The sequence below is a fragment of the Manis pentadactyla genome, chromosome 9 (genome assembly GCF_030020395.1).
Source record: "Manis pentadactyla isolate mManPen7 chromosome 9, mManPen7.hap1, whole genome shotgun sequence".
NCBI classification, from domain to species: Eukaryota; Metazoa; Chordata; class Mammalia; order Pholidota; family Manidae; genus Manis; species Manis pentadactyla.
Window position 1 is genome coordinate 20,149,225 of NC_080027.1, and position 24,681 is coordinate 20,173,905.

The window sequence follows — 24,681 nt, forward strand, 5'->3', positions numbered from 1 at the left end:
AAGTGGTCCTAAGTGATGTGTTCCCAGTGCTTGTGGGAAACCACTATCTTTGACAAGAAGATCAATAAATTCCTTCTGTTAAGTTTATCCTGCAGAATTATTTAGAGGACTGACTGTGGATGGTGACATAATGTCTCTCACAAAAGAGAGACATCATGAAACCACATGTCAACCTACATGCAACAAACTCACCTTCTCTTTGCCCGATTCTTGAAAGCCTTAAAAGACAGAATACTAACCCCTTACAGGGCCTCCTCTCTGAGGTTGCCTGCACTCTCCTTTCCTCAAGTGGGTACTTTTTGAATAAAGCCTGTTCACTGCTCAACTTATTGCCTTTTGTCTCTGTGCTCTTCCAGTAGAAAGTGTTTATGTCTGTTATTTCATTCTATTTTTCAAATGTAAGCAGAAGTCATCACTCTGTCTGTTCTATTTCAGACAAGTAGGCAGGAAACTACTGAGAGCTCTGATTTGGGCTTGCAAGTTCCCATCACCTGGGTGACCTGGACAAGACTGCAGCTGCATGACCCTGCTCTTTAGTAGCCTGAGTGAAAATCTCCTTCTTTTGCCTTTGGGAAGTTGTCAGAACATAATCTCACTCATTCAGTGCTCTGCAGCTACTCCAAATCTTGGGGTGATAGGGGCTTAGTTCCCATGCTATGTAGATTCAAGAAGACAGTGGGCACCAGGTGACCCTGACTTTAGGAGTTGGCTGGGGATCTGCCCTATGCAGAGCAGTTCAATTCATTTCCTTTTCATCCCCCTGCTGTTCCTTGCTCTCTGCTGCCTGGGAGATGACTGCCATTCACTGCTACTCTCACTTTAATGAATTCCTTGTCTGACCTGTGAGGGAATTCTTTCTCATCCTGGGTCAAGAGCCCTACCCATTCAGGTTGAGGTTTTACCAAGTGTTTCACCTAGTGCACAGAGAGACCTCCCCATATGCAACTGCACAGCAACAATACAATCCTGAACAAGAAAACATATATTAACTAAGGATATTTTATGGATACGTAATTATAAGTTAATATAAGACAATGTCCCATGACATACTGTTTCTGTCAAAAGATCAGTGATAAATGTTTTCTTAATTTAGTCATAAAGTATCTTTCATCTGTTTTTAAGGATTTCTCTTTATCATTGGTTTTCTGAACTTTAATTATGATGTCTTTTGATGTAATTTCCATTCTGCTTACCTGGCTTAAAATTATTGCAGCTTATCATATTTTGAGGAGTATAACTGTTTTTTTATAATAACTTTTAATGTAAATGGATTTAATTCTCCCATGGCAGAGATTGGCAGAATGGATTATTTTTAAAAATCATAATCCACCTATATGCTGTCTGCAAGAGACTTCCTTTGTTTACACTTCATTCAGAAAAAATAATGTAAGAAAAAACAACATCAACAAAAACTTGATTGAAACAAACAGTTTGTTTACTGATATAGAATTTAGCAAGATTTCTCTTGAGGTTCTATAGATAAACAAAAAAAAACGTTGAATCAAAAGCAAAAAATGTTGGGAGAGTGTAACATTTAATTGAGACCTAAAATATGAGGATTCATTCGGCTGAATTTAAGGGAAATAATCTATTTGTGAGCTATAATTAGTCTTTGCTCTGGAGCCAAAAAGAATGTAATTATATCTATTAGAAATATTACTGTGACATTTGCCTTGTTCAGTTTATTACAACAATAAACAATATTCCACATATTGAATATTAGATACCAAGTTTGCACTGATTCTTAAAGAGTCTGTGGAAAGCATTTTTTACCTCTTTGTTCCTTAAGCTGTAGATTAAGGGGTTAAGCATGGGGATCACCAACGTGTAAAACACAGAGGCCATTTTATCAGTATCAAATGAGTGAGTGGATTTGGGCTGCATGTACATAAATAGTAGAGAACCGTAAAACACAACCACCACCATCACATGAGAACCACATGTGGAGAAAGCTTTTTTCCTGCCTTCTGCTGAATGCATTCGAAATATGGCTATTAAAATCAGTATGTAGGATGCTAAGATTACCAGGAGGGAAGAGATCAAATTAAATGCTGAAAATACTATGAGCAACAATTCTATGTCTTCTGTATTTGAGCAGAGCATAAGTAGCAAGGGAACATCATCGCAGTAGAAATGACTGATGACATTAGTGCCACAGAAAGTCAACGTAAAAATCTTAATAGTGAACAGTAGAGCCTGGAAGGTACCGTAGAGGTATGGAATGCCTACCAACACGTGGCAGAGTCTCTGGGACATGATAACATTGTAGAGCAGAGGGTTACAGATGGCCAAATAGCGGTCATAGGCCATAGCTGACAGGATGAAATATTCAGTGATAATGAACATCAGAAAGAAAGCCAACTGTGTGGCACATGCATAATAAGAGATGGTATTCTGATCCACAATGAAATTTACCAGCATCTTGGGACAAATGACAGTAGAATTACCAAGATCAATGAAAGCCAGGTGCTTGATGAAAAAATACATAGGTGTGTGTAGGCGGGAGTCCACCTGGGTCAAGACGATCATGCCCAGGTTGCCCACCACCGTGACTGTGTAGATGATGAGGAAGACCCCAAAAAGTGGGGCCTGCAGCTCAGGCTGCCTTGTGACCCCCACCAAAATGAACTCAGTCAGCGATGTGAGATTCTTTTGTTCCATTTAGTCCAGAGAGCTCTTCTAGTAGGAAGCAGAGGTGTTGTTATTAGCTTTCATGCAGTGTTGAGACAGGTGTGGGTTTAGTCAGAGTAGGGTGAGAGCCTGTGAAGAAGCAAAACAGGATAGTTGCAGGGCTTCAGGGAGAAACAAAACAGGGTAATTGCAGTCAGGACAATGCAACAATGTACAAGGAAATTCCTACGGAAACTCCATGTTAAACATTAAGCAAAGTTAGAGGCACACAGATTCGTTAGGATAAAAATACCAAATTAGGAATACAGGCCGTCTTCAGGGGGATTGGTTAAAGCAAAAGACAGCTTTCAGACAAAAACTAGTAAGAAACAGACAACTCAGTTTAACTTAAGATATAAACCCCTAGGCTCAGCCCAGCCAGGGGACCTCTTGTCCCCTCCCAGCATGCTCCAGGAGCTCTGTGCTTTTGCTTTCTCCCTAAATAAAAAGTCTCTCTGTCCTACTTGCCTACCTTGAGCGTTAGCGACGTTCATTCTTCGACTTCGCGACCAAGAACCCAGGCATCATCTTTTGGAGGCTCGTCCTGGATGTCTCCACGCTCTCAGCCACCGAGAGGGCAGCTGCCATTCCCCACTACTCTCGCTTTAATGAATGCCTTCCTTACCTGTATTCATCCGACCTGTGTGAAATTTCTTTCTTGTCCAGAGTCAAGAACCCTCCCCCATCCAGGTTGAGGATTCACCTGGTGTGCAGGTAGAGACCTCCCCAGACACAGCTGCCCAGTAACACTGTCAGCTAAACAAACTGTATTTGCAGATAGAATGGACATTTTCCTACATAATAGGGAATAGAAGCATAATTCCCACATCCGATTTGGAAACTAAAATAAATGATACAATCTTTTACTTCCCAAGATGAGGGATCCATATGAAGCATATGCACTGTATGCATATAAACTCCAAATAGTGTCAGTAATATTTGGAACAAATCCATAGATTAAAAAAAACATAGCGGTATTAATAAAGAATTATTAGATGATTTTTCTCTACGCAGTGGTATCACATTGTCTCTTTAGTATGCTTAATTTTTGTCTGAGAATTCCTGTGGAATTTCGATATTTTACAAAGAGAGGCAGAGGTAATATGGAGCCATAATGTTTTTCATTATTTTAATTTTAATTTTATTGTGTTAAGAATATGAAACATGAGATTTACCCCCATTAGATTTTTAAGTGTACAACACAGTATGGTTAACTCTAGACAAGATGTTGTATAGCAGATCACGAAATCTTTTTCATCTTGCATAAGAGAGACTTCACACTTTTTGATTAGCAATTCCCACATGATCCAACATCCAACATCTGGGTATTTATCAAAAAGAATTGCTACCAACGTCTTAAAGAGATATTAATTCCCTGCCCATTCTTATTTGGAAAAGGATATCTCTGAGCAGTTTTGAACATCCTGATGTTTACATTTTAAATTCTTCCATTTAGGGCTAACCATCAAAGAAGACAAGATAAAAAAAAGTATGCAAAGGGATGACTGACTTCTTAATTTTAAGGCATGGTGATTTCAGTTAGGAATGTTTTGAGTTTCAGAGCTTTCTCTATAACTCTTAAAAATAATTTCATTTATTTGCTAGTCTACTCAATCAGTTTGTAAAGCCTATTGTCGAAAAACAACGAAGTAGTGAACAACCCAAAAGGGAAAACAAACTACTAAAAAATCTAAACACTCATGCATAGGAGTCTTTATATTAAAATTATATGCAGTTTATAAAATATTCCATGGGGAGTACATATGTTAAAATATTCTTTATCAAATATTGCATTGGATATGTTTATTTAAAAGAATATTAATCAAATATTACATAGGACATATACTAAAAACGATGTGTTTATCAGAAATTCAAATGTAATGGGGTGTCCTGTGGTTCATCTGGAAATCCTAGCTTTAATTAATAGCTTCTATTAGATGAGATCAGTGATGATGTTTCCAGTCATCTCTAATTTCCTCTTCAATTGCAGTACTCAAATTCCACAACACCTCTCACAGATCAGGCGGATATATAAAATCTAGTTATAGAATAGTCATAATCTAATGCTCTAAAAATATACAACTACTCCAGAGAACTCCAGTTAACAAAGGAGATAATGTATGTTTGTGGTGTTCAGAAGGAATCAACTGTCAGTGACCATAACAGTGTCCATGGTCGGAAGCTCAGAATCATAGGAAATGACCAAAGTCCAGATGATGATCAGATCAGCAATTCCCATCCACTCACCTTTAATGAGGAACTGGACTTTCTTCTCCTAACTTGCTCTTTTGCTATGAATGGAGAGAATTTATGCTTTTCCTTCCTTTTGTGATGCTCCCTGAAGAGGAGGAGGGTGTCCAAATCACCTGAGATATATATTTTTTAATGCCTTGTGGTGCCTACTAATTATCCAAGACACCCTACATATTCTCTAGTGAGAAAATATAAGGGCCAATTCAAGCAAAGGAGCAAAACAACATGACTGATATATACAGTTCCATGGAGACCTATATGATCTAAAGATACTCTCACAGAATCAATGATTAAAGTAACCATGGAAAACACTTTCACAAAAACTTCATCCCAGTGAAACTGTACAGTTTCAAAAGTAATGAAAAAACTAGAAATGACCTTATCATCATCACACAGAATTCTTTCTTTGAATTTATTATATTTATTATTTATAAAACTTCACTATCAGTTAAGTATTGGGGCGTTAAAAGTCAGACACACATCTGCTGTGTGGGAGTCAGTGCCCTGAGCCCTGCATTGCTCAAGCTGTAATTGAGCTTCTAACTTATATTGGGAAATCTTCTTTCATTAGGACTGCACTGAAAACTGTGTATAACAGATAATATTTCCTTGAGAAATGTTATTCAGTTGGTGTTCTAAAAAGATGACTCAGAGAGTTAGATGGCAGCTCTAAGCAATTCAACTTCTACAGTGAAGAAAGTCTTCTATAACCTGTGTGTGCATATAATGGCTACTGGTCACACTTGGCTACTGAGCAGTTGAATTGGAAATAGTCCCTAAGGATTGAAATTTAATTTTACTTAGTTTTAATTTATACTTAAATATTCACTCACTGCTGCATTGGAGAGCTCAGATGTGATGGATGGGTGTCATTTTCAATTTTGAAATATCTAGACTAAACATGATGGGAAGGTGTAACTCCCAGGGGGGGAAATATTTTCCCAGCCCAGGGCACAATACCTTTGAACTGGTATCAGTGAAAGAGAGAAATAAAGTGAGAGAAACCCGTTTATTACCCACAAGCAGTCAACCACTTGTGCTCACCTGTCTCTCTCAAAACCTGGCTGAAGAAAAAAGGGGACCCAAGCTATCTGTTCTTGATATGCCCTTGCTCCCCCTTGTAATTATCTATTGATATGGCAATGCGCCACGGCCAGATGGGAGATTCTGGAAATATTTCAATTTTACCCAGAGCCCACCACTCCAGAAATCTTGCCTGACAATATATTCATTCCTGTGTGAGAAAACTGGATGACTATAACCAGACTCATAGCATACAATAGCAACAGTAATGAAACTGTGATAATCCTCAAGCTGGAGGATTCATCTAAATTCAGAGTCCTATGCAGATTGAGTCCATAGCTCACCCATCTCACAGGCACTAGTAGCTGAATGTATAGGGAGCTCAGAGCAGTCATCATGCGGCAGCTGCAGCCAGGGGGAGAGTCCAGGCCACAGGGACTATAGGAGAAAATATCCTTAAGGGTGATAAGCTACATGTTTTAATGACACCAGCATAGGCCAATCTTGTCCATCTGGTTGGATGCATGCAAGAGAGTGGTCCTGTGATGGGACAGTGGCAGGAATGGGGACTCCTCCTGGTCTAGTATACCAGACATTCACCCCTCCTCCCTTTGGTGTTACAGATGGGTCAATGTGGGGCTATGGGAGGTATATCCCTGGCCATAAAGATAAAACAAAACTTCTCCTAAAGGATGCTCTTACCTCCTGGACATTTTGGGCACACTACCACTATCTTTGAGGGTCACTATGCTGTTACTCCAAGAACACACACAGCCTGATTCCAGGCCTTCTCCCCAAGGAGCCAGAAGATAGCCTTTGCTTATCCATGTGTCAAAATGTCCAGGGCCACATCCACTCAATAGAGTCCTCAGGGTTTAATGCAGTTTGAGCTGGCAGCACAATGTTACTCTGAGGGCCATATCCTGGCTTCAGTAACACCTCCTTCCTTTGCACATAGAGCTGTACAGGAGATGCAGCAATGTGTATTAGTGTGTCCATGAGGACCAAGACTCCTTTTTTGGGGTTCTCATACGAATGCTGTAGCATTGTCCATAAGTGAACTGACCAGCCCAGTAGACTATTGGTGTCCGCCTTCAGGCCAGATTTCAACAAACCATTGTGCCTCTCTATCACACCTGCCCCAGGAAAGTTACATGGTACATGAAACTTCTACTTTATTTCTAATTGCTGCACCCACCCATGTAATGTATGTCCAGTAAAGTGGGTGACTTGATAGCTCTCAATCACCTGTGACTGGTCATAGGCTGCAAAGTGACAGTCTAGGACCCTTTTAGTGGTTTGCTGGTCTGTATGACATGCAGAAAAAGTAACTGAGAGTCTGGTTAGCTGTGTCTACACAGGTCATGGCATACCGATACCCTTCGGACATGGGCAGAGGCCCAATATAGTTTATCTGCCACCTGACAAAGGGGGTATTGGCCCCTTTATTGTTGGCTCCTGTTGCTGGGTGACACAGTGTAAGTCCCTCTTAAAGCACACCAGGCACTCCTTCTGGTCTCCACTGACTTCCTCAAAAGTCAATAGCAAGACCCACTGACAGCTACAGCCCACATTGACTTTTGCCCCACAAGCAACAAATGTTGACATAACCATTGGGCTGCATCAGAGGCAGGCTTTCCTTCTAGCCAGTGCACCTGGGCCATGTGTCGGCTTCATCATTCCCTGGGGATGCCAAAGGCAAATGGCCGGTCACATGATATATGGTAACAGTGTTAGTTTGACCAGAGACCTATAGGTCTTGCCACAACTCTTGCCCACAAAGGGGTCGGTGACCAACCATCCACTTGGCATGGTACCAGGTTGGTAGCCCCTGGGTGAACCCCGATACAGTCTAACTGTCAGTGCAGACAACTGTTGGGGAAGGCTCCTGGGTGATCACAAGTCATACTGCCGTGCCTGGAGCTCAGCCCATTGGCTGCTCTTCCCCTCTCCATCCTCCATCCATATTGTCTCAGTCTTAGGATGGAAAGCCACAGCCCTCCACCTCAGGTACTAAAGGTGAAACCTGATGGTATGTTGGCTTGGATTTCCTGGCTTCAAGAAACCATCAAAAGTTCAATCAGAAATTCCTTATGAAAAGTTCCAGCAAAGCACATTTAAAAGAGCCTGATCATTTGCTGTTCTTGCTGCACTTATGTAAATAATCAAGCCAAGTGTTTTGAAGCTTAATATGGTTACCACTAATAAAAATGAGGGTGATTTTTAGAGAGAAAAGAAGTATGTTTCAATAGTATAGACTTATTGATATTAGATTCTAATCCTAGTCATTGTGAAACAGACTGGACCCTGAGTCCTGATTTCCTTAAAATACCTGGCTGTGACTTTCCAAACATTTCTAAATTCCTCCCATCATTTCACTTGGAGACTTCCTGCTCCCAGGCCTTATATTCAGCCATGCATTCTTCATCTCCTTAGCAAGATTTTTCCCTCCAGAACAAATAATCTGACCTCAGATGCTGCTTGGACAGAGATTTCCACCCACCCCTCATTTTGATAAGGATGTACATCAGCAACCCCACAACCTAGCTGCACCCTCCTTTCGTGTTCTGTTGTCCATCCAAGCCACTGCTAAGACCTCTCCATGACTATGACGTCTTTACCTGACAGCAAAGAAACTAGCCGATAGAGCCTCTCAGATTCATCAGCAGCTGTCAGAATCATGGGAGATTTTAGTCCCACTTTAGAGACTGGGCATCCTGGCTACTCCCTTAATTGGACCCCTACTGATACTTTGCCAAGCTCTCATATTAGGACCATGTTTACTTAATGTTCTAATTAAATTTGTTTCCTCTGGTTTAAAATCCACAAGCTTCAGATGGTGATGCAAATGGAACCCCCTATGACAGTCTCATGACTTTTACCATGAGCCACCAGATAGACAAGTCAGAGAGTGAACCCAGACTGCCATTCCCAGCTGCCCCCATTGCCAGCAGGAAGCAGCTTGAGTAGACTTTGTCCTTCTACATTATGGCAGTTAGCGTTACCTCTTCTGAGGGGATATTGAGGCAGTTGTCAGTCAGACACAGGCAGATAGAACTCAAGGCCCCAGACACAGGCAGATAGAACTCAGGGTCCCAGTAAGGCACAGGTAGAAGGGACCTAGGGTCAAGTCTTCTCAGTAAACAAGAAATCTCATCCTGGACATCTGGGAAAAACAGCCTGAGAAACCAGGTGGGTTTTTCTTTCCCTTGGTGCTAGCTCAGCCACAGCAGGAGTCCCCAGCAACAACTCTCAGCCACTTGCATGGTTTCTCCATTTTGGGGCTTATAAACCCTGGACACTGCAGCTCCACGGCGTCCTCCCTTGGACCCCCTCCTGGTAAGCAGGAGCTTTCCTTTCTTCTTTCACTCTTTTATTAAACTATGCTGGTTGCTCCATTCTCCTGTCGACTGGCTTCATTCTTTATCACCTCCAAGACACGGCCCTGGGAAAAGGAGCATCTCAGCCAGTATCATTGCTATATGCTTTATATCTTGTTTTTTTTCAAAAATTCATCACGATACTTGTCTCTATCTCTGCCCTCCATCAAAACGACAAGGGAAGTAATTTTCAGGAATATGGAAAGAGCCCAAGTTTGATCGACAATTGTTTGCTGGTCTGCACAATAACAATGAGGGGGCACAAAGAGGAATTTTAACAGGCTTAGCCACATCCCTCCCTGTCTCCCACACCTAGTTTCCATTAGAATATAGCCATGTGAGGTGTTAGCTCTCTTCCCGGAGCATGTCCTCTGTCTATATTCTTTTTATGTGGTTGGAGGAGGGTGGGAGGTCAAAGTTTTTCTGAGTATTTTGGGTCTTGATTGTTCTCTTTAGCCTGGATTGTTCTCAACTCGGAAATCATCTGCGGTTCACAGTGAGTGGCACATACTGGAGCAGCCTGCTCTTGGTCCCCACACCATGCATCCAGGAGGGCCTAAGTAAGAGCCCTTGTTTTTCAGTTTCCTGCTGTGGTGTCTGAGATTCATCTTACAATCATAATAAGAACCTCAAGGCCTGGCCCAGCCATACATTGGCACAGGCAGGTAAATGTGGAAGTTCTTCAAAAGGACTGTGGGCCCAGCTGAGTTTTAGCCTCATTATGGACAGACTGAGATCCACAGAAACATATATTCATTGATACTTTGGTAAAGTATGCTTCGAAGGGGGGCAAGGTATTTTGAAGTGCTTGTTTCAATACAGCTACTATGACCTACTCTTTGTTACCTAAAATCCTTTTAAGTATGTCAAGAGACCTATCTATATTTTAGGTCATCTTTTTAAAATGTTTAAGTAATTTGTAAAACTAACATCTAAACCTAAACCATAAACCTTACCTTATTGACATGATTGTCTCTGTTTAAAATTGCAAAACATAAAAAGACTTTTCTGAACTGTTGGGGATTGATGCATCAGAACATGACTAGGAAACTTCTAACCACTAAACTTGCATTTCAATACCACTCATTGTAATACTTCTCAGCTAGTTTACCCATTACAAAATCTCATGCTGTTATTTGTAAGTTTTATAGTTTTGTTATTAATATCTTGTCCACATTTGCCACAGCTGGTGTTTCTGTCTATTGAATTACTTCTTTTAATGATCTTCCAATCATACATCCCTCTTTTGTGGAAAAAGGACTTGGCTTTGGGGATTATTTATGAATTTTTAATGGAGACTAATCTAAAAAGGCCAAGTGGAAAGAACACAAATGAATATTATAGGGGTCCAGAGTGAGTGGCCCCCAGGTTGTGTCACTTTTGTGAACAGATTATTTTGAGCTGAAAACCGTCAAGGCCCAATAGACTGAAGAAGATGCTTTGACCCCCACCCCCCAGTCCCCACCTGCACAAAGAGGCTGTGGATGGAGGACCTGCCCCTGGAGGACAGGCTCCACTGCAGCAGCTACAGGACGATGAGAACCAGGGTAAGAGGCAGGAGGGAAGGGCACGGAGCCATTGATTAAAAGTTCCCTCTATGTGCCATTGTTTTTATGTGGCCAGTAAAATTTTCTTTTTAATCAAGTATTTACTGTTCATATTCCTATAAATTACTTCCCATTTCCTTTGAGTCCTCAGACCCCTGACTCCCTCTCCTTGGTTCAGGATGACATGTATACCCCATTCTCCCTGAATATCTTTGAACCCGTGTATAAAGCTTACCTGTACGTATGTAATTAAACTGATTTTTTTTCTCCCCTTAATTTGTCTCATATCAGTTTGGTACTTAGAGCAGCCGGAAGAACCTTGAAGGGTAGCAGAAATTTCTTCCTCTCTAACAATATCAAGCGCTGATAGAGACCTCATATGTGTGAGGCACTTTTCTGAGCACTTTGCATATATTAAATCATATAATCCATACAATAACTCTAGGAAGTACAGAATTGTGACCATATCCCATTAGAAAAAGCTACAACTATTTAATGCCTGGGTATAACTGAATAAGTAAATTATACAATATCACAGAACACTGGAAACTTTAGATTGTCTTTCGTCAGCATCTCAGTTAAACAATCTCATTGCCTCTATTGGACACAAACACAGTCACATGCACACATACATACATGTATGCACATCATGCATGACCAAATGAAAGAATGACTTCTTAGATGTTGTACAATATTCACTAATAAAGCATTTGTTAACTGAGGATATTTTAACTGGATATATAATTATAGGTTGACATAAGACAATGATTTATGATATATTATTCCTACCAGTAGACCAGTGATAAATCTTTTCTTCATCTATTCATAAACTATCTTTCATCTGTTTTTAAGGATTTTTATTTATCATTTGTTTCCAAACTTTGTGATGTGTTTTCATGTAACTTCCTTTTTATTTATCTTACATATAATTATTGTAGCTTCGCACATTTTGGAGAGTATAATTGTTTTTTTTTTAAAGTTTCAGTGTAAATGGATTGAATTCTCCCAAAGCAGATATTGGCAGAATGGATTGTTTTTAAAAATCATAATCCACCTATATGCTGTCTGCAAGAGACTTGCTTTGTTTACACTTGATTCAGAAAAAAACAACAAAAACATGATTAAGAAGATACTTGCCTTTAAGAAAACAACAACAACAACAAAAACTTGATTAAACAAATAGTTTGTTACTGACATAGAGTTTAGCAGGATTTCTGTTGGGGTAAATGTGAGATTCTATAGGATAAATAAAATGAAACAATCAAAAGCAAGAAATGTTGGCAGGGTGTGATGTTGGGGACCGCTGTCGCAGTCCTGCTGCAACAGTGTAACATTTAATTGAGACCTAAAATATGAGGATTCATTTGGCTGAATTTAAGGGAAGTAATCTATTTTCATTTGAAAGCTATAATTAATATTGCTGTGGACCAAAAAAAAAATTTAACTATATCTATTAGAAATATTACTGTGACATTTGCCTTTTTCAGTTTTTCAGTTTATTAGAACAATATCCCACATTGAATATTAGATACAAAGCTTGCACTGATTCTTAAAGAGCCTGTGGAAAGCATTTTTTACCTCTTTGTTCCTTAAGCTGTAGATCAAGGGGTTAAGCATGGGGATCACCAGCGTGTAAAACACAGAGGCCATTTTGTCAGTATCAAAGGAGTGAGTGGATTTGGGCTGCATGTACATAAATAGTAGAGAACCGTAAAACACAACCACCACCATCACATGAGAACCACATGTGGAGAAAGCCTTTTTCCTGCCTTCTGCAGAATGCATTTGAAATATGGCTATTAAAATCAGTATGTAGGATGCTAGAATTACCAGGAGGGAAGAGATCAAATTAAGTGCTGAAAATGAGATGATCAACAATTCTATTTCTTGTGCATTTGAGCAGAGCATAAGTAGCAAGGGAACATCATCACAGTAGAAATGACTGATGACATTAGTGCCACAGAAAGTCAATGTAAAAATCTTAATAGTGAACAGTAGAGCCTGGAAGGTACCGTAGAGGTACGGAATGCCTACCAACACGTGGCAGAGTCTCTGGGACATGATAATATTGTAGAGCAGAGGGTTACAGATGGCCAAATAGCGGTCATAGGCCATAGCTGACAGGATGAAAAATTCACTGATAATGAACATCAGAAAGAAAGCCAACTGTGTGGCACATGCATGATAGGAGATGGTATTCTGATCCACAATGAAATTTACCAGCATCTTGGGACAAATGACAGTAGAATTACCAAGATCAATGAAAGCCAGGTGCTTGATGAAAAAATACATAGGTGTGTGTAGGCGGGAGTCCACCTGGGTCAAGACGATCATGCCCAGGTTGCCCACCACCGTGACTGTGTAGATGATGAGGAAGACCCCAAAAAGTGGGGCCTGCAGCTCAGGCTGCCTTGTGACCCCCACCAAAATGAACTCAGTCAGCGATGTGAGGTTCTTTTGTTCCATTTAGTCCAGAGAGCTCTTCTAGGAGGAAGCAGAGGTGTTGTTATTAGCATTCTTGCAGTGCCAGCTAAACAAGCTATAATGTTTGTAGATAGAATGGACATTTTTCTACATAATAAGGAATAGAAACATAATTCTCACGTGTGATTTTGCAGCTTAAACAAGTGATATAATCTTCTACTTCCCAGTAGAGGGATCCATAAGAAGCATAAGCACTATTGCGACAGGTTAAACTCCAAATAGTGTCAGTAATATTTGGAACGAATCCATAGATTTAAAAAAATCCATACAGTTATTAATATCGAATTATTAGATTGATTTTCTCTAGACAGTTGTATCACAATTTCTCTTTAGTATGCTTCCCCTTTTATCTCAGAATTCTTGGGAAATTTTGCCAATGCCATTCTTGTAAAGAGTGGCAAAGATAATGTGAAGCCAGTGCTGTTTAAGACATAGGGTCCTTCCTTCGCATTTTCAAGGTCCTGGGTGGGCACTTAGCAATGAACTCACGAAGTGGTATATCTTTATGAAAGTAGCAAATGTCAAATATTTTAACCTTGATCAATTAAGCCTGCTTTCCATTCCAACTCTCCCTTTCCATTTCAATTAATATCAGGATATATCAGTTAAGGGGAGACTGAGTTAATAATACTTTATTTGAAAACTAATGGGTAACAGTTCTGGTTTAGGAATGACTTCTAAGAACACTCCTACCACCCATATGCTGAAATGTGTCTGAAATTTAATTAATAAAAATATGTTTATAGATTGTATGATGCTATTGACTTAGTTTGCAACTGAACTTTTAGAACTATCTTTTCCACTCTAAACAAGTATCCACATTTATTCTTGAACTTACGTGTAAAATTCTATTTCTTTCAAAAAAAGAAAGCTCTCAAATTAGTATAAGCTTCAAGATGCTCAAGGTCTGAATCCATTCCTGCTAAAATATATGGTTTACACCAATATTCAGAGATTTTGATTTTATATATGTTATTTCATCAAATATGCTTATTTGTATGCCTGAATTACTTCCTGTACTATGGATGTGATAGGATATATAAAGTACTTACATACTTATTTTATCATTTATCTTATTCTGTATTAGTCAATTTATTTCTTGAATGGTACAAGAAACTATACACAGAGAATAACATTGTGATTTTGAAATATTTCAGTGGTAAGTACTGCTTTCTTTATTTCATAAAACTACATGGGAAGTTAATAAAAGAAAGTGGACCTGCTCTGATTGGAGGTCGTGACTGTGTTTTAGCTTAACCCACCTGGATTCACTACCCTTTACATTCATATTCTCTTCAGTGAAGATCTGGAACTCTGTAAGCATGATTTTTAACTGTGGGAGTATGTAGAATATAAAATATTCAGTCACATAAATACAGGGTAGAGTTATGATAATATAATGGAATGCTCACCCTTACCCAGCAAACAATCAGTCCAAAGGGGTCAAGGTAGACTCTGCTGCCTACCACGTGGAACTTCTGGGAGCCTAACGCTAGGTTGCCCAGAGTCTGAAGCTGCTCTGTGGCACTTGGCATAATTCTAGGAATCTGCTCATTTTTGGTATTAATTTTAGCCAGTCTGATCCAAGGAATGGGGATGGAGAAGAAAGGAGATTGGAGAGCCACTTTGATTCTTTTTCCCAAGATGATCTGTCTGCTGTTTCTCCATGTAGGCCCACTCTGCTCTCACCTCCGTTCCTCTTTCACAAGTAAGAACCGAGTCCTGCAGGGCCTGCTGTCATGGGCTTGTTCTGTAGCCTGGGAGATGTATTGGATCAAGCAAAGGAGTTCAGAATTCCGGGTCTGGTGTTTCCGCTTCAAGTCTTCAACGTGTTGCTAAGGATTGTCGAAGTGTTTGTTGAGTCTGTCTCCAATTTCAGTGCCTGTAATTACCTCCCTCTGGAGATGTTTGCTTCTTTTACCCAGCCCATTCTTCCTTTTTCATTATTTTGATTTTAATTTTATTGTTGTGGTAAGGATACGAAACATGAGATTTACCCCATTAGATTTTTAAGTGTATACAGTATGGTTAACTCTAGACAAGGTGTATAGCAGATCATTAGATCTTATTTATCTTGCATAAATGAAACTTTATACCTTTTGATTAGCAATTCCCACATGATCCAGCATCCAACTTCTGGGTATTTATTAAAAAGAATTGCTACCAACATTTTGAAGAGATATTAGTGCCCTGCCCATTCTTATTTGGAAAAGGTTATATCTGATCAGTTTTGAACATCCTGATGTTTACATTTTAAATACTTCCATTTAGGACTAACCATCAGAGCAGACAAGATAAAACAAGTATGCAAAGGCCTGACTGATTTTTCAATCTTTAGACATGGCGATATCAGTTAAGAATTTTTTGAGGTTCAGAGATTTCTCTGTAACTCTTAAAAATCATTTTATTTATTTGATAATCTACTTAATCAGTTTGCAAAGCCCATTCTGGAGAAACAAACCACATAGTAATCAACCCTTTAGGGAAAACAAACTACTAAAAAATTTACAACTTCATGTATAGGAGTCCTTACATTAAAATATAAAATTAGTTTATAAAACATTGCATGGGAAATGCATATCCTAAAATATTCTTTATCAAATATTGCATTGGATATATTTATATAAAAGAATATTCATCAAATATTACATAGGACTAAAAATTATCTGTTTATCTGAAATTCAAATGTAATGGGGTGTCCTGTGGTTCATCTGGAAATTCTAACTTTAATTAGCAGCTTCTAATAGATGAGATCAGTGATGATGTTTCCAGTTATCTCTAATTTCCTCCTCAGTTGTGATATCCAAATTCCACTACACCTCTCACAGATCAATTTACATAATTTAATGCTCTAAAAATATCATACTATTCCAGGGAACTCCGGTTAACAAAGGAGATAATGTATGTTTGTGGTGTTCAGAAGGAATCAACTGTCAGTGACCATAACAGTGTCCATGGTCAGAAGCTCAGAATCATAGGAAATGACCAACGTCCAGATGATGATCAGATCAGCACTTCCCATCCACTCACCTTTAATGAGGAACTGGATTTTCTTCTCCTAACTTGCTCTTTTGCTTTGAATGGAGAGAATTTCTGCTTTTTCTCCCTCTTGAGATACTCCCTGAGGAAGAGGAGGATGTCCAAATCACCTGAGAGATTTTTTTTTAATTGCCTTATGGTGCCTACTAATTATCCAGGATACCCTACATACTCTCTAGTGAGAAAATACAAGGGCCAATTCAAGCAAAGGTGCAAAACAACATGACTGATATATACAGTTCCATGGAGACCTACATTATGTAAAGATACTCTCACAGAATCAATGGTTAAAGTAACCATGGAAAACACTTTTACATAAACTTTATTCCAGTAAAACTGTACAGGACCAAAAGTAATGAAAAACCTAGAAATGATGTTATCATCATCACGTAGAATTTTTTCCTTGAATTTATCATTCAAATAGAAAATACAGTAGGCATCGGGTTAAGAATATATTATGTAACCTATGTAAAACAGATATTACAGTTCTCCTGATCAGAAGATACCATGCTCAGAAACCATCTATTTTTCTAAAGTCACATGATTGGTAACTAGACTATTTGAGATGACAGCTTCATCTTTAAAGTCATGATATATATGCTTTGTCCTTTCATATGGCAAACTCATGCAATGACTGTAATACAATGTGTCACTATAGTGAGTGTCTCAGTAACAGTGTTTCCTCTTGGATAATGGTCAGTACAACCTCACTTATATAAGTTAGTACATTCTATCTCTTGTAACTTTTACCCATGACCTCTTCCTCTATGATTTTCATATGTATAATAATTGAGGGAAATTTGCCTATAGTCAAACATGGATTTAAATTCTACAAATGCAAAGGATTTGAAAAATGTATTGCACTTATTGCTATACCTGAATCAAGAGAAGACAACATTTCCAACATCCACCCCCAAAGTAAGTTCCCTTCTTTCTTTATATCCCCGTGTCCTAGGCTATTCCCATCATAAGGACATTTTCCTCATACTTTAACCCCCAAACAACATCTTCTCACTTCCAGCAAGTGCTGCATTAATTTCTGTCCCTAGGCTTATTTTTTCCTGTCTCTGAATTTCACAGATGTGCAGTCACACAACATAGATTCTAAATCTGGCTTCCTTCGCTTAGCCCAGTGATTTTGAAGTTCATCCATGTTGTGCTATTATCGCTGCATGATATTCCATTGCATGAACTGACTACAATTCTTTAGCCATTCTCCTGCTGATGGATATTTGAATTCTGTGTTACTATAAAAAGTCTAGTGTAAACCATCTTATATGAGTATATTTGTGTACAAATTGATTTTGATTAGTTTCTCTTGATTACAGATGTAATAGTGGAATCACTGGGTCATAGGATAAATGTCTATTTAACTCCATAAGAAACTTCCAGATTCCCCAACTTACTGTAGCATTTTACATTACCAATTGCTATGTACTGAGAGGCCCATTTTATCCACATCTTTGTCAGTATTTAATGTAGAAATTTGAATATCTTTTTAAATTTAAAATGGGAGTCGGTGTAAAATGATCTCATTTTGATTTTAGCTCTCATTTACCTGATGACTAGTGATAATGAACATTTTCCTTTGACCTGTGGGTCATTCATAAAATTTTGTGTAATATCTGAACTTTTGCCCACTTTAATTTGGGTCGTTTTCTTTTCTGTTGAATTTTTAAAGTTTTGTGTGTGTCCTAGATGAATCTACTCTTTTATGTTTTTCTTCTAGAAGTGTATTGTTTTGATGTTTCTGTTTAGCTCTTTGATCCATGATTCTGTAGTGATACAAAGCAGAGTTGTACTACCACTAGAGAGAGCAAAACACTCTCTCCCATCTGAGGACTCCACATACACAAAACATGCTTGGAGGCAAGGAGATGGAATGGGCAGGAAAGGCCATAAAACTAATAAAGCCACAACCCAAGGTACAGAACTCTCTGAAGACTGAGAAGGGGGAAGGAGAGCTAAGAACCAATGTCTGTTACCATTTCAAGGCTTGTTCTAATTCTCTTATACAAGTGTGTGTCAAGGAATTTTGGATTCTATCTTGGACACTGTGATATTGAGCTTTGAACATGTCTGAATTTTGTGATGTTCTTCCTAAGAATGTTGATTTTATTTTTTCTTTTAAAAAAATTTTAACGGGAAATTACCACAGTTTGAGTAAAATATCGCACTTTGCCTCAGGGGCTACTATAAATACTACTTCATACTTTTAGCCTTGTCTAGAATACTGAAATCTTCTCCACAGCCACATGGTTCAAGGCTAGTGAACTGGAGAGTGTTTGGACATGGAATGTGGATCTATCTTTCCCTGGATGCTTCCTTTCTGGAATTCATCCTAATTTTACTGTGACTGTGGTTGTCCTTAGCTCTGTCTTTTTGTTCTTCAGATCAGAAAACCTGTTGGATGTATATAAAGCTTCTATTTGGTGCAAACGGGGACCTCTCCTCAAAATAGAATTTGTAAAATTCGAAAGTCATTAGTTTCCTTAGGATATAATGCCTTTCAGAATCTGCCTGATTTTTTTTTTTTTATAAGACATTAATTTTTAACCATTTGGTGGTATGCCTTTTCAAAGTTAACTTGGTCATTACCAGAAATAGATCAAGAAATCTTGTCTTTCTTTCAGTTTTTAAGTTATATATTTGCCTGATACAGTTTCATATTTTTTCCACCATTTTAAATAGTTTACTCCCTTCTGTGTCTTGTATTACTTTTATCAAAAAAATATGTGCTCATTCTTTATTTTTTAGTGTATTGTTTTTCCGTAAGTTTTTCAAACTGATAAATTTTTCAGTATTTTGTTTTCTCTTGGTATAATTAAGTGTGGAAAGTTTCTACTGTCTTGTGTTCAAATTCAGTAATTTTTTTCCTTCAATGTGTAATGTTCTTTTAACAAATGACCGATAACATGTTCATGTACAATGTCACATTCAGCCCTAAAACTCAATTTGATTCTCTATTATAATTTCTCTTTTTCTTTTAATATACATGTTTGCCTTTCAATTCTTGCAAATATTTATGACTATTTTGAAGTCCTTCTTGTCTGCTAATTCTACCATCTCTGATATTCCTGAGTCTAGTTTTGATCATTTATTTATTTTTCATAGTTATGGATAACATTGTCCTGCTTTTTCAATCTGCAAATAAATATTTTCATTTGATGCTGGACATAAAGAACATTCTTCAGTTAAGCCTGGAATTTGTAAATCTTTAATCAGTGTTGAGTTTTGTTTTGGCAGGCAATTTATTTGTTTTCATTTACTTGTGCATCTGCTTAATCTTTTTGAGAATTAATGTTGCGTTCTGTTACAGTGGAGTACAGTGAATATTTTCCTTTGGGACAAGTTCCTCTTTCTTCTGCTATTTCCATTGAAAGCCCTAGACATTCAGTGAGCTTCCTCATTAAGATTTGACAGAATTTGAACATACACCAACCGTGTGTGAAGTGCCAGTTTTCATCATACAGATCTTTGGTAGTTTATTTTTCCCTGTTAGTTGTTCTTGATCTGACTTAATGCAATCTCACCTTAAGCACTTGAAGTCTCAGACGTCATGCCAATATCTCAATCACTTTGTCTGCTTAGTTATCTCTACTCTGGTACTCAGTTCCACATATTGTAACCACCTCAGTCCTTCCTGATCTGATTTTGTGTCTTTATCTCAAAATGACTATTGTGCTCTCTGTACGCCCCACTGCCACCCCATGCCAGAAACCAGTAAATGTGTCCCTCACAGATCAGAGTCTTATATCATCAAATATCTGAAAACATTTGTTACTGGTGTTATCTCATTTTCTAATTGTTTGCAGGAGTAGAGTTATTAAAATCCAACTTTCCTGTTACAGAAATTGACAAAAACCCTCAGGAAATGCTTACTATCAATTGCCCATTATCATCTAATTTTCAGCAACCTTCTCATTTTTCCCCAGGGAGATTATCCATTTATTGAGATTAAGTTTTTAGATATTCAGATATAAGTGTCTTTGGGAGTCTTCTCCAATATTTCTAAAAATGAGTCTTCAGTCATTTCTGATAACTGCTTTACATCCTGTGCATGACATAATGCCTAGAATATATCACGCATCATAAATATTAGTTCAATGGATATAAGTGTTGACTGTAAACCAGATTTCTAACAGGATTTCTCCAAACTGAATGTGCAGGTTAAGCTGAGAAACAAGATGAACATCCTAACAATCAGAAATTTGTTGTGTACTCTGTATGTATGTTGCTTTTATTTTTTTATTTTTTAATTTTTTTTATTGAAGGGTAGTTGACAACAGTATTGCATTACATTAGTTTCAGGTGTACAACACAGTGATTCAACATTTATATACATGATAATTCTAGTTACCAGGTATCACCATACCAAGTTGTTACAATATTTTGACTATATTCCTTATGCTATACATTACATCCCGATTACTTATTTTACAATTGGAAGTGTGTTTATATATATATATATTTTGTGAGGGCATCTCTCATATTTATTGATCAACTAGTTGTTAACCACAATAAATTTCTGTATAGGGGGGTCAATACTCAATGCACAATCATTAATCCACCCCAAGCCTAATTTTCGTCAGTCTCCAATCTTCTGATGCATAACGAACAAATTCTAACATGGAGTACAAATTCTTACAAAGTGAATAAGTTACATGGTGAACAGTGCAAGGGCAGTCATCACAGAAGCTTTCGGTTTTGTTTATGCATTATGAACTATACACAGTCAGTTCAAATATGAATATTCATTTGATTTTTAAACTTGATTTATATGTGGATACCACATTTCTCTATTATTATTGTTTTTAATAAAATGCTGAAGTGGTAGGTAGATACGAGATAAAGGTAGAAAACAGTTTAGTGTTGTAAGAGAGCAAGTGTAGATGATCAGGTGTGTGCCTGTAGACTATGTGTTAATCCAAGCTAGACCAGGGCAATAAAACATCCACGTATGCAGAAGATTTCTCTCAGAACATGAGGGGGGAGGTTCTAAGCCTCACCTCTGCTGCTCCCCATTTTCTCACCAGATGGCCCCCTGCGACTGTGCCTGTCTTAGGTTGTTCCTCCCTTGAGGAATCTTACCCGTCTCTGGCTAACCAGTCATCTTCTGGGGCCATACAGGGAAATGTAAAGTTGGTAAGTGAGAGAGAAGCCTTATTGTTTGAAAAGGTTAGCTTTTTACTTCTTTGTAGATTTATGCCCTGTGGCTTCTATGCCCAGCATTTGTCTTGAGGTGTCTTTACCACTTGGAAGAATTATGATACTCGGTAAATTCGACATGTGGCACGAGTTCTATTTAAAGGTTGTGATTAGGTAGGAAGAAGAAAAGCTATAGAAGTAGCAGGCAGAAGAAAACCTGGGAAGATTGATTATTTCTTTGACATATCTTCTTGTAGAGTAACTTCAGCATGGATATGTTTTAAACTACTAATTAAATTGTGCACACACATTAACATAATAGGAATATAGTTACCTAACCAAAGCATACCTGTAATTACCAGCCATCTCCAGTGAAACCAAGAAAACCAGTTAGGCACCTTAGGCATTTGTGAAAACTTATCTATGATATGGTGGATATTGTCCGACTGAACTTAAACAGTCTGAGAGAATTCAGATAAACTAGAACAACCCATTCCTGGGGACTGTTCATATCCCATATGATCTTTTAACGATAAAAAGTCTGTGGTTGTAAGATTTTGGAGTGCTACAATTTGCACTTCTCCTAATTCTTGGTTGAGTTCCAACAGTATAGATCCAGTCCAATTTTTGTTTTACTGTATGCACAGGCCAGCTTAGATATCTCCTTCATCATTCCCATGGCAAGTCCAGGAACTGGTGGGATGAGTGCATCTACACCTGTGACAGTGCGTGGATCTTTGTTGGAGTTTGTTTTTTTTTTGCTGATCATCTTCTGTCATGAGTCTTCCCGAGAGTGCTGATGTTGGAAGTTCTTTTTCATATCATATCTTAGTTCATTTTCGGGGTAGCCAAATTAGGCTTTGATCCTCTGTATAAACACAAACAGACCCTTTGCCTACACTTTTATATGCCCTTTATATCATTGTGTAGAACTCATTAGAGGTCACCACATAGGAACTGCTTTTTTTTTTTTTTTAATCATTAATCTACACTTACATGACGAATACTTTGTTTACTAGGCTCTCCCCTATACCAGGTCCCCCCTATATACTCCTTTACAGTCACTGTCCATCAGTGTAGCAAACTGTTGTAGAATCGCTACTTGTCTTCTCTGTGTTGTACAGCCCTCCCCTTTCTCCTACCCCGCTATGGATGCTAATCTTAATACCCCTCTTTTTCTGCCCCCCCTTATCCCTCCCTACCCACCCATCCTCCCCAGTCCCTTTCCCTTTGGTACCTCTTAGTCCATTCTTGAGTTCTGTGATTCTGTTGCTGTTTTGTTCCTTCAGTTTTTCCTTTGTTCTTATATTCCACAGATGAGTGAAATCATATGGTATTTCTCTTTCTCTGCTTGGCTTGTTTCACTGAGCATAATACCCTCCAGCTCCATCCATGTTGCTGCAAATGGTTGGATTTGCCCTTTTCTTATGGCTGAGTAGTATTCCATTGTGTATATGTACCACATCTTCTTTATCCATTCATCTATCGATGGACATTTAGGTTGCTTCCAATTCTTGGCTATTGTAAATAGTGCTGCGATAAACATAGGGGTACATTGGTCTTTTTCATACTTGATTGCTGCATTCTTAGGGTAAATTCCTAGGAGTGAAATTCCTGGGTCAAATGGTAAGTCTGTTTTGAGCATTTTGATGTACCTCCATACTGCTTTCCACAATGGTTGAACAAGTTTACATTCCCACCAGCAGTGTAGGAGGGTTCCCCTTTCTCCACAGCCTCGCCAACATTTGTTGTTGTTTGTCTTTTGGATGGCAGCCATCCTTACTGGTGTGAGGTGATACCTCATTGTAGTTTTAATTTGCATTTCTCTGATAATTAGCGATGTGGAGCATCTTTTCATGTGTCTGTTGGCCATCTGTATTTCTTTTTTGGAGAACCGTCTGTTCAGTTCCTTTGCCCATTTTTTAATTGGGTTATTTGTTTTTTGTTTGTTGAGGCATGTGAGCTCTTTATATATTCTGGACGTCAAGCCTTTATCGGATGTGTCATTTTCAAAGATATTCTCCCATACTGTAGGGATCCTTTTTGTTCTATTGATGGTGTCTTTTGCTGTACAGAAGCTTTTCAGCTTAATATAGTCCCACTTGTTCATTTTTGCTGTTGTTTTCCTTGCCCGGGGAGATATGTTCAAGAAGAGGTCACTCATGTTTATGTCTAAGAGGTTTGTGCCTATGTTTTCTTCCAAGAGTTTAATGGTTTCGTGACTTACATTCAGGTGTTTGATCCATTTTGAGTTTACTTTTGTATATGGGGTTAGACAATGGTCCAGTTTCATTCTCCTACATGTAGCTGTCCAGTTTTGCCAGCACCACCTATTGAAGAGACTGTCATTTTGCCATTGTATGTCCATGGCTCCTTTATCAAATATTAATTGACCATATATGTCTGGGTTAATGTCTGGATTGTCTAGTCTGTTCCATTGGTCTGTGGCTCTGTTCTTGTGCCAGTACCAAATTGTCTTGATTACTATGGCTTTAAAATAGAGCTTGAAGTTGGGAGTGAGATCCCCCCTACTTTATTCTTCTTTCTCAGGATTGCTTTGGCTATTCGGGGTCTTTGGTGGTTCCATATGAATTTTTGAATTATTTGTTCCCGTTCATTGAAGAATGTTGCTGGTAGTTTCATAGGGATTGCATCAAATCTGTATACTGCTTTGGGCAGGATGGCCATTTTGACGATATTAATTCTTCCTAGCCATGAGCATGGGATGCGTTTCCATCTGTTAGTGTCCCCTTTAATTTCTTTTAAGAGTGACTTGTAGTTTTCAGAATATAAGTCTTTCACTTCTTTGGTTAGGTTTATTCCTAGGTATTTTATTTTTTTTGATGCAATTGTGAATGGAGTTGTTTTCCTGATTTCTCTTTCTGTTGGTTCATTGTTGGTATATAGGAAAGCCACAGATTTCTGTGTGTTGATTTCGTATTCTGCAACTTTGCTGTATTCCAATATCAGTTCTAGTAGTTCTGGGGTGGAGTCTTTAGGGATTTTTATGTACAGTATCATGTCATCTGCAAATAGTGACAGTTTGACTTCTTCTTTGCCAGTCTGGATTCCTTGTATTTTTTTGTTTTTTCTGATTGCCGTGGCTAGGACCTCCAGTACTATGTTAAATAACAGTG

General features: G+C 38.4%; 2 protein-coding genes across 2 annotated transcripts; both read right to left on the reverse strand.

Annotated features, from left to right (window-relative positions):
* Positions 1-1,719: 1,719 nt before the first annotated feature.
* Positions 1,720-2,664, reverse strand: LOC118908043 (olfactory receptor 8K5-like). The gene has a single exon (XM_036877106.2). It carries the CDS (start codon positions 2,659-2,661, stop codon positions 1,720-1,722), a length of 942 nt encoding a protein of 313 aa, XP_036733001.2. The 5' UTR covers positions 2,662-2,664.
* A 9,733-nt stretch (positions 2,665-12,397) lies between these two features.
* On the reverse strand, positions 12,398-13,342 carry LOC118908044 (olfactory receptor 8K5-like). Its single transcript, XM_036877107.2, has one exon. It carries the CDS (start codon positions 13,337-13,339, stop codon positions 12,398-12,400), a length of 942 nt encoding a protein of 313 aa, XP_036733002.2. The 5' UTR covers positions 13,340-13,342.
* Between the last annotated feature and the right edge of the window lie 11,339 nt (positions 13,343-24,681).

Coding starts and splice junctions, on each gene's coding strand:
- LOC118908043 (XM_036877106.2), bottom strand. CDS start 2,661: ATGGAACAAAAGAATCTCACATCGCTGACTGAGTTCATTTTGGTGGGG.
- LOC118908044 (XM_036877107.2), bottom strand. CDS start 13,339: ATGGAACAAAAGAACCTCACATCGCTGACTGAGTTCATTTTGGTGGGG.